The sequence below is a fragment of the Strix uralensis genome, chromosome 1 (genome assembly GCF_047716275.1).
Source record: "Strix uralensis isolate ZFMK-TIS-50842 chromosome 1, bStrUra1, whole genome shotgun sequence".
Taxonomy (NCBI): Eukaryota; Metazoa; Chordata; class Aves; order Strigiformes; family Strigidae; genus Strix; species Strix uralensis.
In genome coordinates, this window is record NC_133972.1 from 41,186,069 (window position 1) to 41,202,252 (window position 16,184).

At 35.9% G+C, this 16,184-nt stretch overlaps 1 protein-coding gene across 1 annotated transcript in view; it reads left to right on the forward strand.

The window, feature by feature from the left end:
* The first annotated feature begins 1,298 nt into the window (after nucleotides 1–1,298).
* THSD7A (thrombospondin type 1 domain containing 7A) overlaps nucleotides 1,299–16,184 on the forward strand; it is a 214,478-nt gene continuing 199,592 nt past the window's right edge. Inside the window, exon 1 of the mRNA XM_074863607.1 lies at nucleotides 1,299–1,522. Coding sequence (XP_074719708.1) covers nucleotides 1,363–1,522 — 160 coding nt within the window. The 5' untranslated portion in view covers nucleotides 1,299–1,362. The remainder of the gene's footprint in view (nucleotides 1,523–16,184) is intronic.

Below are 16,184 nucleotides of genomic sequence, written 5' to 3' on the forward strand. Positions count from 1 at the left end.
TCCCAAGAGAGGTTGGCTGAAGGTTTCTTCTTTAAACAATAATAGCTCCATCATTTTCAAACTCTGTGTCCTGTGTTCTTACTGTGTATTTCTGTAGTTGTTTGCATTTTTAATGAAACTTTTTTAATGTGATAGCAGTTTTCTTGAGAATTCCTCATTTGCTTTCCAGTTTATAGGTGTCCGAAACCTGATCTTTAGGCTTGTTATTGCATCTGTTCACTGGGTAGTGGGTGGGAGAGATAAAGATCCCTATTTAAAAAGCTTTGTCTCTCTCCACGTTTTTGTATCATCATGACAGCCTAATGTATCCTGAACACTTTCATATGTAAAACTCAGTGTATGTTTTAAAAATGATTGATAACTTGATCTTCAAATTATTTTAAATGACACAGTTGACATTTATGCATGTATATATGTGTACATACTTGCTGGATAGGCAAGGATGTTATCTTGCCTTATATATTACATGCACACTTCATCTACCACAGAGGCGATGTGCTTGCACATACATAGACGTTATCATATACATATATTCATCTGTCCTCACAGCAGATAGCTGTATGTTATTACCTGAGATAGATTTGATAAATATGCAAGGCAAGTTAGTGGTTTTTAAATTTTTTTCCTTTTTTCTGCATTTTCTTCCATTTCCCTTCATAAGGTCTTAATTGTCTATTTAATACATGTGTAATCACTTATTTTTTGTTGTTTACAAAATAGTTAATGTAGCATACATATTGTTATCAGGACAAATGTCTGATGCGCTCTTAATTAATATATATCATTCTGGCTTTATCTGTTCTGGTTGTATGACTTGTGTTTTGAAGCATGTCTGATGATGATTTCTTCTTTTCTTCTTGGTATGTATCAGTTGGGATTTTCCAGGGAGAGACGTGTCTGGGAAGCCAGCCTTTTGCAGTCACTCTCTACGTCGAGATTACAGCACTGGGCTATTTGTGTTTCTCCTCATTCCTGTTTCTCTCTGTCTCTCACTCTCTCCAGCTGGTGTAAATGACTGCTGCTGCCTCCCAGAGCAAGATAACCTGCTCAGTCAGCTGGAGCCCCCTGCGGACAGCTGTCTTGCTTTTAGCTGATGGAAAACTGCTACTAACCGCTGAATGGAAGAGCGTGGAGCAGCAACCATACTAGCAGCAGCCGCCGCTGCAGCAGCAAGAGCGAGCAAGGACTCTATTGTTCCCTGGTGTTAAACAGTTTTTCCTTTTCAACTGCCATGCACAATAGTGGGGGAGAGGTTTCCAGTCCCCTTCTCCCATGAAGAAATTCTGAAGAGGGGAATATTATTTGAAGAAGGTTTCGTGGTCGTGCTACGGATTTTGGAGGTGGCAGCAGGCTGCTGGAGACATGGGGTTGAGCGAGGGGAGCGCTGCTTTCTGCCGTGGTCCAGGGGTTTCTGCTGTGCCAGCCCGGTGCGTGGGAGTTCTTGTGCTTCTGCTGCTGGGAATCTGGGACGCTCGTGCACAAAGTGAATTTCAAACTTCATCGGTGTATTTGTGGAAGACCGGTAAGTAGGGATGCTATGTTAACACAACAGCAGCATATTTATTTTCTGTTGTAAGTAATAACCTTCTTGTGTGCTTTGTGTATGTGGAGAGAGAAAGTTAAATCTGAATTACTAATGTTTACTTGTAGGATTACAGGAAAAAAAAAAAAAATTAGGTCATCTTCCAGGTTTCCACTAGCCAAGCAATTATGGCAATTAAAGAACCCACATCTGTGACTCTGTGACACTGTTACTGGGATCTCTTATGTATTTTCTGTGTCTTCTGAGATTTTTCATTTTGTTTAGTAGTTCTGTGTTGTATGTAAATAGCAAAGGTCATGGCATTAGTGCCTGCCCACAATGGGAAGGAACATTTGTTACAATTGGAGTCAGCAACATTAACAGTGCTCTAAAAATATTGACTTTTCACAAAGAAAGATGTAATTCAGCATGTCTAATCTTTGTGCTCTGTGCTGACATGTAATATATTCAGCGTGGTAATTGATGGGGAGTTGGGTTTGTTAAATTTAGGTTTGTTGCACAGTATATTGGAACCATGAAAGGTAATGATGGATTAGGTGAAATAATCCAAGTGATGCCAGATCTTATAGCCAAAGAGCCAAAGGCAAATAGGCTGTGTGGATTCAGCACCACACTAGATAGATAATTTCCTCTACTTTGATACTAATGAGTTACGTGTCTCTTTTAAAGATTGCATAGTCATAACAGTGTTCCAACCTTAACTCTGCATTAAAAATCAGCAGGGAATTTCCATGTGTCTATTAATATATTACATTAATTCAGAAATTTGGCAGTGATGAATATGTGCATTTTAGTTGTCTAATACAGTTTTAGTTCCAATGTAAGTAGAGTCGAAGTCTCCTTTAGGAAATTAAAAAATGTCAAGCCAGTAAATATTTCACATTGGCTTTGGCAGTTGGCTTTCTTCCCTGTATATTGCCATGAATAAACCAATCCTAAAAGTAGTAGTTTTGTTTAAAAACTGCTTTTCCATTAAAGGATAATATAGTAGTAAGAGAGAGTGCAAATTAATCATTTGTCTGAAAAACAACTTTGAGAAGACAGTCTCTTTCCTGGATGGAGGGCCCCAGCCTTCTGCCACAGAAGCAGATCAATTTACAATTACAGTGATATCCTGAATTTTTTAAGAGGCTCCATCTATCCAGCAGCTCAGGGAGCAGATTAAAAGGAAATTCATTTAAACAAGAAGACAAGCTTTCCAATAAAGCTAGAAAGAGAAATCTGAAGAACGGAAAATCCTTTGTAACTTTCACTTCTGACTGGAAGAAGGGTCGCACAATGACAGTGACCCATTATTTTCTTCTGAACTGTTGACAAATTCAAAACATAGGTTTCAGTTCCATTACAGATTTGTAAATGTTCAGCAGACACTTAAAAAGCTGTAAAATACATGCACAGGTTTATGCAAAAGCACAGAAATAATATAGCATTTCCATAAATCATTTTACGTTTACCCTAAGTTGCTAGGCATCAGTAGAATAAACTCTCTGGCATTTTATTACGTCTCCATTTAACAGGTTGCATTTAAAAATGTAAAAATAGTAACATAAATGGAGAATAATAACAACTCTAGTTAACTAATACTTACAAATATGCACTACCAATTTGCTATGGACTTAACTCTGCTTACTTTGTATATAGTACATGTGCTCTGAAGTCATGTCAGTTAAAGCAGAGAGAAGGAAACTGGGTTGGCTTTTGTTTTCTCCCCCTTTTCTCCCTCCCAGGCAAAGGCTGCTCTTAAGGAACTTTTGTTTAGAACAGGTATGATCTAATTATGTTGCCTGATGAAGAGCTAGTTCTTCCCTTCAGCTTTTCTGCTGTGACCTCTCTCCTTTGTTCTGCCTGCAATAAGGAATAGGATCAGGATGTTTGCTGTACAGTTTTTAATATAACATCAGTGATTTAATGATACCATGATGAAAAACAAGTCGGAGTGGCTCTTTTCAAACAATGAATGGCGAGATGCAGTGAATAAGCTAGTGCATCTGTGTTTGGCTTATAATTAAATCTTCACTCTCTTTTTCTTAGCTGTTTGTTGAGTTTTGCTGTTTTCCCCCTCCTCTTTGTGGGAGGTTCTAGAAAGTGAACTAGGAGAACTGCTGGTCAGTGATCTGAAGGGATATCTAGTATGGGGTGTATGAAGTTCAGCTAAAGTATCAGAGGGAATAATAAAACTGAACAGTAGTGAGCTCATCAACCTCAGATGGTATTTTGCTTTTCCTTCTGGGAAGAAAATGGGACAGGGGATTGTGTGGCTAAGACTATGTCTAGGAAGTCAGCTTGATTATATGCCTTTTGGGACCTGTTATGTCTGTTTTTTGAGAAAGTGATATTTTTGTATTGAATTTAGTCTGGCATCAGCTTTTGTAAGTGCTGTTCATGACTTGCATGTGTATAGTTTTTATTTCTAAGATTTTTGAAATAATGTCTTGGTGTATGGTACTCCATGTCTTCTATACTGGTTTACTGCACTGTGTTTTCTTAAGGATGCCCCTGACAATAATCTGCAGGGGTTTTGAGGTCTGAGTTGAGGCATTCTTTCTTCTATAAAACAAGAATTGTGATATCTGATACAGTTTCCTTATACTTTTTTTTTTTTTTTTTTTTGAGAGAGAGATTGGTATTTTGGTTTATGGGATTTGGTTTTTTTGTTGTTTCGGGAGTGGGGGGCAGGAACATTCTTCTAATTCAAATTTCAATTGTTTACTTCCAACTTATGAAAACTTCTCAGGGGTCATGACTTTTCCTGTCTATTATCACCCTCCTGTCTACTACCATAAAAATCTCAAGTGTTTGTAAATACTCATGTTAACCAGTTTGGGGTTTAATTAGCTTTGGTTCAGCATGGACAATGTTGTGAACAACCTGCTTTGGGCAGGGAGATTGAACTAAATGATCTCCAGAGGTGCCTTCTAATCTCCATCATCCTGTGATATGGATGCCATCTCTATGTCATTTCTACTTCTCCAACTGAAACTGCTTTGAAGTTTTGGCTGTTGTAACATTTTTGATCTCTTGTGAGAATGGGTATTTGCTATTGCACATTTATGGTGCAATTATTGTGTGTTTAATGGACTTCCAGTGTTTTGAATGGCATTTAGATGAACATCGTTGATCATAGTTACTAGTCTTTAAATTAGGTTTCTTGCCAAACATTTTCATTCCATACCATGCAGACCTGGTGTATGCATTTTATTTTAGATACAAATACACAGCTGGTTCATTTTGTGTGGTCTCTGGGAAAGCCATATGATTTCTTTAACATAAACTAGAGCAAAGTCTCCATCTGTGCAGAATACCTGGAACTTCCCAGGAGAGCGATGAAACTAAGCAAGATTCCCAGAGCTGAGTCATGGCATCTGCTTGATGATTTGAGATAGAGAACAGCAGTTTTTAGCAACTCGTAGAACAGAAGTTGTGGTAATAAGGTGTGGTGATTCCATTGATGTGGGGTGGGCATATGCTGCTTGGCACTGGACTTCTGAAATTGAAAGAATTTTTGAATGACCTGTTTTGTTCATCAGTAATTGCCCTTCTCTGAGTCTACTGATTTCATTTGCAATGAACAGGTTTTTTTGGTTCAGGTTCTATATTGAACTTCTGTGAGTTCCTGAAGTGTTTTATGTTTTATTCATATTCTACCTTAACCATTACAAAGCCTTATTGAATTGTTTCTATATATGCACAAAAAAACCCCTATGTGCCACAATTCAGTAAAAACTGGTTTACTTTTGTTAAATATTTTTGTCCAGTTTCTTCTAAAGTGAAATTTTCATATTCAAGAACAACTTATAATCTCATTTATACTGCCCACCATAGGCTAAGATTTTGATGTATCTGTAAGTTTTGCAGTGAACAATGTGAGGACTACTGATTCCGACATACAGGCTGCCATACAGTTATCATTCTTCCAAAACAAGATGATGCATATTGTTCTTGGTCTGTCATTCCATGATGCGGGCCATATATATACCAATTCTATACACAGCTGACTAAGCGTAAGCATTTCTCGCCACATCAGAACTCTCCTTTACTTCTTTCTGCCCTGTGCTTCATTTGTTTCGTTAAATCAAGCAACATGGTGATCTGTGATGTGCTGTCAGTGTTGGGTGTAATGCCTGCCTGCAGTTACTAATATAATTACTGAAGAGCTGCACAAAATCGGCAAGGGTCGATCACACTGTAAAATTGCTTCTTCTGACAGTTTGAAGTAATGCACATTACACTCTTGAAGTGGAAGACGCGGCATTGGATTGATATCTCTGAACCAAAAAAAGTCATTAGAAAAAATCTAGGAGGATTTTTTGAGCTATCTGTAATTGTGTGATAGCAAGACTTCTGTATAACAATTGCAGCTGGATGTTTTCCCCTTCTTTTTATCAAAGGTAGAACTTGAAATAGACTTTTTGTAGGTAACAGTGCCTTTTTAAAATTAAAGGGAAAAAGTTTATTTCCTGAAGAGAACACCTAAGTATTTATATTTTCATGCTTATGTTGTGTCTCAATATGTGAGAATTGGTCCTTACATAATAACTTGGTCATCATTTGAGGCAGTGAAGAATCAGAGGAAAAGTGATATGGGTGTAGGAAACATACAGAAGATCACATGTACTCTTGGGGTAGTGGAATCTCTGAGTGAAATCAGTGTGCCAAGCTGTTTCCAGTGGGTCCAGAGCAGTGTTGCAAGCTCTGCACGCCAAGAGCTCTCCTTAACCTCTTTCTGAGTTTTTTCAGGCAGCAGCATCTCAACATGATTTTTCCTTGTTCCATTGTCTTGGGAAGAGGACTGTGCAGTGGCCTCCTACTTCGCCTGAAGAGCCTATGAACAATTTTTTTTTGGTGTTTCAAGGTGTTACTGTGGGATCTTGTAACCAAATCATGCTTCTTCATTGCTAGATATCAACTTGGGTCTCAAGCCCCCCGACTTTCAGCTTCTTGATTTCCCACTTACCCACAGAGTAGAACAAACACAACCTCTGTACCATTGCATCCTTAGCAGGTTTTACAATTTTTACACATTCCAAGGCTCAAATCTATTTTAAAAGGAGTTTGGTGCCACAAGTGGAATTGGAGATAGAGGGTTTCCAGCACTTTGAAATTCCTCTTCTAACACATTTGGTGGCTAACAAACATAAAACCACTGAATAAAATGTCCTTATTTTTCCTGTGCATGTCCCTAGGACTGTCCTTATTTTCACAGGACTGAGTATTCCTATCTCATATTAATGCCTGAGGAGGGCAAAAGTCCTTCCTAGGACTGGCAGTCCAGCAGGCATTTCAAAATGTGCCTAAATACACACTGACAGGAATGATCACAAGGGAAGAGGGAGAGAGAAAAATTACCTAACCAGTCCTCTGATTAAAGCACTTACCTTTCAGGGGTTGTCAGCTTGTTTGTTGAAGCTGTTCCATCATATAGCAGAAAATTCACCATTTGTTTGAGTATATATTTTTTTTTCAAAACCAGGGTAAGGAATTTTTGCAGTAATCGCAATTTGAGACTGGAGGCAGATATGCCTATGTCAGTAAATAGGAAACTTCTGATTTTAAAGAGATTATGAAGAAATGATCTGAAGAGGTGGATTAGATGTGAAGACCTAGGGAAAATGCTAAATGAGAAAAGATGTTTTAACTTGAGGCTTGACTGTCAGAAAGGGAATTCACGTGTGATGAAAGAGGGCAATGAGGCCCTCTTCAAGGGAAAATAGAGCTCTAGTTACGGCGTGGTGAACTTGAGCTGGTACCTATACATCCTTGAGGAGTGAGAGGGAGGGGGTCAAGATTTTTAAACTGCCGATGTAAAAGGTATTTTTCATGATTCATCTTTTTGATTCTCAGGTCAGAATAAGATAAAAGGAATATTAGTAAAAGCTGCATGTCATCAGCTTTTCAAAGAATAAAAATTATTCAAGCAAAATGTGCTAAAGATGCTTTACAGTTACCTCATTGATTTAAAATATAAATGATCCTCCAGGACTGAACGTGGTTAAGTGTTGGTTACATACGCCCTGCATAAATTCATATTAATTAGAGTTAGAATTTATCACTTCTATTGCATTCTGTAATGTGCATCTAAGCAACCACACTGTTTACTGTCTGTCTCCCAGTTAAATCTGACTTTTATGTAGTCAAATAGGGCTTGTCTATCTATGACTTGAATAAGGAAATATTAATTTTCATTAGGTGTGTTCATCACTCTTTCTCTTTTCCCTCATTTATAAAAATATCCTTTCAGATTTTTTACTCAACATATATTGTGCAAGGCAAGTATTAAGTCTTTGATTAATGCAAAAGGTTTTTAGTGCAGCCTGGCAACAAAACATTTGGCAGAGATGCAGAAAATGGTTGCTTTAAGGAAATGATTTATAAATGTTTTTTTAGTAATGTGTCCTTATTTAACAAAATCAAGAGTAAATATTTAAATGTTTGGAGAAAAATTTTGTGCTGCTGAAATTCTTTTTCTTATGCCGTTACTTTGCCATATCTGAAATAAGAAAATAGAAATAAGTGTAGCTGATATTATAAGCCTCTAGTTAAGATAAACAAGTAATATACTCTGGGCTAATGGTTGACTTCACTTGTAGGATAGCATTTTGAAGCTGTCAGAAAAGTGGAAAATGGTAGTTGATCATGTTGTACTGGTAGCTGAGAAAGTCTGGATTGTTTTTAGCAAGTGCCCTGGAGTGCTTATGCTAACTGGATCAGCTGAATCCCTCAGTTTATAGGCATGCTGGAATGAGAGAATACCTCAAAAGCTATGGGTTGTTTTGGTCTGTAGGCTGGCTGCTCCAGTGTTGGATTAATTCAGTTTATTAGTATCTTACAGAACGGAGTTTAACTTTACAGTTCCCAACTCCACTTGATGTTGATGTTGTCTTTCATCATGTTCATCCACTTAGTTATTCAGATGTCAGAATTGTATATCTTTTAACACGGTAACTCCAGATTTAATAGGAAACCCAATTCCCATAATATAAAGGCTAGTATTCTCAAAGACAAGTAGTAATCTATATTTTGAGGTAAAATTTTCCATGGTATTTAATTTATACATATATATATTGCTCACTGAACTACGTATTGTAGCTCAGAAAGTAATTTCTGGGGTTTAGGACAACACATTTATTCTGTTTAGTGAAGGTCCTTTCCTGCGTTCACAACTTTCCATATTATATGTCTTTTTTTTTGTTTGTTTCTATTCCTCTGTGATCTGTTCTCTGTTCACAAACAAGTCTTCTCCACATAATGGGGCTGGGAGACCCTTTTCTGGATATATGTTCAGTTAAAATCTCTGCTTCTCTTAGATTAGTGAAGCTGAAAAAAAAGTAGTGAGTAAAAATATATTCAGACTTACAGAAGTTGAAGATCTGTTGCTTTGTGTGGAACCTCAGAGGAAGCAATGGGATGGCAGAGCTTATAGTTGGAGACAGCAGTAGCGCATTGGCTTGGGTTCTATTTATGGATTTCTTCAATCTTTTTATGTCTATTTCTGTCCAGTGAGGCAGAAAAAATATATAGGAGTTACTAAAATAATGAAAGAATTAGATGAGAGGAAACATATCCAGAAACCCTAAAAAAAATCACATTATTGGGTAAAAGTTTTCCTAAATGATCACAATTAAAATAACTGTATTGTTCTGGATATTAAATCTCAGTCAAACAAAAGCTAATGTAAGCAATTTTGGTACCCCAGCACAAATTAATCTCCCTAGAAATCCCATTATTTACCACTTTCATATGAATGCTGTAAAGTGTTAAACATATCAGTGTCTGGGATTTCACACAAAATCCAACAGACATTTATTGTAGCAATCAGCATGTTCTCAGCATTAATTAGCACTGTGCATTTTGGTGCGGCTGACATTTCTGGAAGTTGTCAGTAGACCACAGTAGCTGTTTTGAATTCACTTTCTATATTTTGTGAGCATTGCCAAGATTGTTTTGGTGGTTTTATGGCTGTGGGATAGAGAAGGAAAATCTGGTGTATTTGCATGGATTCAGGGAAGGGTTGGCATTAGATGCAGCCCTTATTGACTGGCCCGAGTGGAGTTTTCTTGTGTGATCCCTAGTGAATGGTGTTACTGGGATCACAGCAAGCTTTCAAATGTGCAAATACTGGTTAAGAGTTTTCCATATTTTTTTCGAGAGAGGGAGAGAGATAATAAATAACTGTTTTGTGTAGACTGCTTATATTGCATCAAGTGAGTTTGAGGATATTAATTGGAAATGGTTTCTGATGTAATGAGACATACTTAAACATTTTAAAGATTGATGACATCTGCTAATCCAATGAGAAATTTCTTAATGAGATATGTTATTACTTTCTACCTCCTGTATTATGCAAAATGAAATGTTTGTATTAGTGAACAATAATATAACTCTCCTTATGTGTGCTGGGAAATAGCTATTTTACCACTAAGCCATTAGAGAAATAAAGAATAGAACAGAGAGAGATTGTTTTATAATGACTTGTGTTTGTACAGTGCCTAGCACAATTGAATTGTCTTCAATTGCTGGTGTTCCTATGTACCACAGCTTTAAACAAAATGACATAATTAAGACTTGTTAAAGATGCTGTTTACAAAGATACAAAGATAAATTATTAACATTCTGAAAGAACATTCACATAACTTCAGGTACCAAAAATAGTTCAAATAGCTGATATCAAGATGCTGTACTAGAGGATAATAGAGGAGAAAATTATTTCCATAGGAAAAGAGTGTTAAGAAAGACCTTGGAAACAGGATTGTCTAATAGTTTCAAAATGCATTGTTGTGAGAAAATGTCTTCAGTAGTAAGAGGAATGTTTTTAACTGTTACTTAGTGTTTCCACATTCACAGATTTGGCAGTCACCCCTTCTTCTATTTGCAGGTATCAAAACTCTTGTTTTGAATTTGAAATGAATGTGCTTGATTATCCTAAAAGATCAATTGCGTTACGTAAAGTTTTGCTTGTTTTTCAGTTTTCTACTGACTGGTTGAATCAAGTGTACATTGTGATGAATTTTGTCCTGTTTTATTCTGGTTTACTTGATTTGCTTGTGATTTTCAGCCAAAATAATGCTCGGATTGGGGGAAGAGGTGGAGGAAGAGGCTACAAGCCATTACAGTAACAGTAAGACTGCTACATCTTCCAACAGGGACCATCAAACCTTATTTAAAAAAAAAGCAGCCGTTATATGCTAGTAAAGAGGCTGGATCTTGAATCCAGTCTTAGATCTGCAAGTGGTTTGCAGTGGTGACGTTGAGAATCTGTTTCATCTTCTGTAAAGTAACATTTATGTGATTATAGTTTTCTGTAGGTCTCTGCAAAAACAAAACAGAAGAAACTGAGACTTGTGATTTTTGATATAGTTATTATACAGTTCCCAAGAAACCAACACTTTATCACACTTGTAGTACTTGCCATATGTAAGCAAAAAAGGATGTAATAGAAGAAATTAGGACATTTGGGAAACAGGAAGAAAGAAGTTGACATGAGTGGAGAATACAAACATGAAAAGCATGGGGCAAGCAACCAGCAGCTATTTTCTGTTGAATACAAATATTTAAAATAGATTGTGAGACTCAAAAACTCAGGGGGGCTGAGAGAAGGTGGCAATTGCTGTATGAAGAGATATGGAAATTTTTTAATGAACAGGAATTTTCTAGTGAATCTGCCCGGAAGCTATGTTTGTACGGCATTTGCAACAATACATATACCTGAGTGTGCGTGCTTGCATGTGTGATATATATGTGGTGGTCTGAAAACATTACTGAACAAGGTAGGTTACCTAGGTCTTCAGTGTCTGACTAAAACAGTATCACAGCTTGAATTTGTGGTCGCATCTAATAACAGAAGTGTATTTTTTTTATATACCACTAATTTATTTTAAGAAATTCCAGCTTCACTGGTGCTGCTTAGCTTGCTAATTTTAAGAGGCATACTCTGAAGGCTGTCATTGAAATCACTTTTATTTTTGTAACCCTAAATGAATTTCATGGTCAGCATTGCTTTTTAGACAGCAGCACAGGAAAGACCAACTTGTTCCTGTAAGACATGCTTGGTGCCATACAGAAGATAATGAAAGGAAGAGGAAGGAGAGTGATAAAGTGATTGAGCGTGCAAGGAAGATTTGTAGTCTTTAACTTGACGTGGATGAATGACTTGTGGCTCTACATATTTCCACTTGATATATGGAAGTCAACACCTTGGGGATAGTTTGGGTACCTGAACCATAAAGCTATGAAATGCAGGTTATTTTCTTTGCTATACTTGCACGTCTTTATAGGGAGCTGCAGGAGCAGTCTATGGGCTGTGCTACACAGAATGAGTTCTCTGAAACTCTACAAAGTGCATACCATGACAGATTTGTATAGGTGATTTACATATTTACTGGTAATAAATATTTAATTTTCCCCCTCTGTGTCTAATATACTTTAAAAGCTTTATGGAATAAATCAAGATGATAAGTGTATGTGCTGATTATAATTAAGTCTTGGTTCTTTTGTCATAATACAGATTTAAGCTATTTTATCAGATGTACTACCAATTACATGTCATGGAAGTAACTCTGAATTTATGTTTTTGTTATATGGATGTAAGACAAGTTGGTTTTTGAGATAGCATCATTTTTGTCTTCTTCTTATCCTAACTCTGCAAGAAGTTCATTTTATTGCTCTGAGGTTGTTATGTAGTAAATGCCTTCCCTTGACAATACTGGATTTACTGGTTACATGATTCGTAGTTTCATCCAAACAGTGTACTGCTTATTTTCTCTCTTAACACAACAGTAATAGTCTTTAAGTATCAGGTCTGAAAACAAAAGCTAAAATTTAGTATCAAAGATTTTTTACCTTTTGGATGCAGAAGTAGGTTTTCCAAAATAGGTATGTTTTTCTGAAGTCTCACATATAAAGGGACATTGCTGATTGGAAATGAAGTAACAGTGAAATAAAAATACTGCCATGCAAACAAAAAAAAGTCTCTCAAAATGACAATATCTGTTGCTTACATAATGCCTTCATCACTCTCACTTAAGAAATAGAATATAGGTGTGTTCATATTGAGGAGAAATCTTTCATATTATTATTAGACTAGAAAAAGATGAAACAATGAACCTGTGTCTGTGAGTAACAATATGTAATTTAATCTGTTCATATATAGATGCTAGTTTGGGTGTAAGTCATCATAAGAATGATGATAGCAGATAATTTGCTTCTAAAGTAGCTTATGTATCTCTTACAAAGGTTGTATATACATCTTCTGAAGTAATAACCTGGCTGTTTTAGTAAATTAAAGGCAATCTTCAATATATGCTCCTACCTTTCTAAATATATTGTTTTCTCCGCAAGTAAAACACTGTTACCCACAAAATTTATTATTATTATACTATGAATGGAATCTCGTTTGTATATAAAACCCTGAGAGTGATGAGTAGTACTCCTAGAGGCAGTCAGTCATTAACAAAATATGGATTTAAAGAGAACTTGAGATGAAGAAAAGTTGCAACTTAATTAAAGATAAAATATTAAAAGGAAGAATAAAAAAATGAGTTTTCAGTCTTGTGATGCCTATATTAGTTGCTAATACAATTCAGTGTTGCAATCTCTTTTAAATTTAAGACAGACATTCATCATCTTTTATGTAAATGTTACCAGAGAGAGTTATTTTGGAAAGACAAAATATATCAAGAAGCCATAAAAAAGATGTCCTGCTTTCTGTATAATGAATCAGATATTATATTGCCTTCTTGTTAACTTTTTTTTTCTTGAAAGTATTTAAAAAGAAACAAGTCATCATTAGTTAAGGCTTACTAAATCTTCAGAACATTATTGAAGTAGTTTAACCTAGATAGGGAAATCAGATTCATGAATAGCACATCTGGAAAAAAACAACCACCCAAACATAAAAATTGGACCATAGAACATCAAAGATAGCGTGGCAATTAAAAAAAAAAAAAAAGATTTAATTTTGTGTTATATGAATTCATCTGGGTCTGGAGCTAACAGAGTTCATCTAATTTGCTGCAGTTGATTATAAACAAGGAGTTCATCTGAAGTAGTATTGTCGCTTTTGGTTTTGAATTTTTAAAGTAAAGATGAAGAAGTGTCCCTGAAGATGGAAACTCATTAAGAAGGCCAAGGGCTTTTTGGAGAATACGTTCTGTTCAGGGTGGTGTTTTGTTCCCCACTTTGTATGTCTCAGAGCACACTGCAGCTTCTAATGAAAAAATAATGCAGTTCATTAATCTGGAAAAACTTCTGAAAGTAGCTACATTCTCACAGTATTCTGGGAATTAGTTTGAACATAATTGGTTGGATGTCAATATTAAAAAGCACTCTAATGAAAAAGGAAATGCTCAAACTATGATAGTTTGCTGCTTCTGATGAAAAATTTAATGAGGCTGAATAATTACCCCTTCTCTCTTCTTTCTTCCCAATCTGCCATGTCTTTCCCAAGCTCTACTTTACATTTATTGTAAATATTTTAAGCAGTAGGATTTCTATCACTGCAATTGAAAGACTACAATATTGTCTGCGTGTCGCGCTATTTTATAGCTAGTTTGCCGTTTTCTGTGATCTTTTTTCCCTTCATGACTGAATTACTCCAGAAGAGTATTTCTCAGTTGTTATGCCCCTCAGCTATCACTTAGCTGAACTGTGCTTAGTGAACTCTAATCTTTCTTGATAAATCAACCTATTAGTGTTGCGCCAAGCAGCACAGTGTCTGCCATTTACATAATGGCTACTCTAGTTGGTTTAATGTGACTATTATCTTCTAACTTCAGGTTGAGAATTACTTCCTTCTCAGATGTGATCATTGCCCAAATACATATACTTTACAGTTACTGAGTTGACTGCTAATCACTTTATTTAATAAAGTTATGAAATGCATGGAAGTTGCGATTTTTCATGGGGAACCCATTTTAAGAAAAAAGACCCAAACCAACACACACACAAACAAACAGAAAAGCCACAAAACCATATTATTCAAGTGGAGGGCCTTTTCTTCTGACAACTAAATTGCCACGGAGTGATATAGTTTGATATGATGCATGTTTTCTTAAATGTTTTGAATTCTAGGTGCAGTACATAGTCAGATGAGAGACTAGTTCTTTCAAATGCAGTAAGTTTTTGTATATACAGAGGTTTTCATGAGTTTTCAAATCTATCATTTTTTTTTTTTTTTTTTTTTTTTTTTTTATGGTAGAGATGATAGATTTTAGGTCCCCATCCCAGTTTCTCATATGACTTGTACTAGCTCTTCCATATCCTACCCCTTTTCTGTCTCAGTGGGCTAATGGACCCTGTGACCGGGGTCTGTATTAACTGCCTGTTCAATAACTGCTCAGTATTCTGGAGAAGAAACATGTGCTCTTACTATAATAGGCCCCTACCTGCAACAAGAAATAGTGGTTCACCTTTTTGTGATGTTGTATTAATGCACTTCTGAAGAGAAAAATAAGAGACACAGTCTTATTTATCTGATGCTGTCAACATCTAAGAATTTTTATCAAAGATTAGTTGAAATTAGAAGATGAAGCCTGAACCCTTTTGGTGCTTTTGTTAATGATATTCTAGATCTGTAAGTTACAAACCCTGAATATCAGTCACATCATGATGGCAATGCAAAACTTTATTTTTAAGCTGCACTTCATAGAGACATTTGGTGCTTCAGGAGATGTTTGCTGCTGTTTGTTTAGAGCCTAAGGCCTTGAAGATGACCTGGAATGCCAGATTAGGAAATTGATAAAGCTGTCAGTGGTTTGCTGTGCTCTGTTTACCCAGCTACAAGCCACCTTGTCACATGCAGTGCTCATGATATCATCAAATATGTGACATTAAGAGATCACACCTTTTTTCTAACCTCATAAGAAGGTGAGAAACTTTTAGTGTAAGTTTAGTAAGCAAAATATGACACATAACTACACAGTCTCTTAACAGGAATTTTTTCTTGTTTCCTAATTCCATTTAGTTTAATAATTCTGTGAGTTTTCCCTTGTAATCATGGTCAAGAGAGGCAAATCTGAATCTTTCTAGCAGGATGTTTAGTGCAAATGTATTCTCACTATATAGATCGTAATAACAGTGTATTTCTGTGGGATTTTTCCATTGAGAAAATAAAATTTCTGGGTCCAACCTCATACGCATTTAGCTTCTGTGACTTTAATGTCATGACTCAAAGTAATACTTCAACAAGTGTTCAACATCAATTCTGAATCACAAGGTAGAAAAGCCAGCAGTATTTTGCTCCAACATAACTTTTAGGTGTTTACAGAGAAGATATTTAGCTAGTATTTTTTATTTTAACTAGAAAATGAAGGCTTGAGATTAAAAATATATAAATGCATCATCACGTTTATTGGATAAAAAGGGGGAAATATTCTCCCTGAGAAGTTCCTACATGTTTCTTTTTGCCATTTCAATTAATATTTTATGCTAAAAATTAATTTTTCTTCTTTAATATGTATTTTATAGTATCACTTTCTTCTTAAAAACATTAAGCTTTTTATTAAGCTCAGTACACTGAGATTTCTTTTGGTGTATCAGTTAAACTTTAATATAGATCATAGTGATGGGGCTTTTCCCATCATGGAAGCATCCTTAAACTATTCCTTCCTGTGTCACTGGAATTACACTTCACTGTGATAGGGCCTGT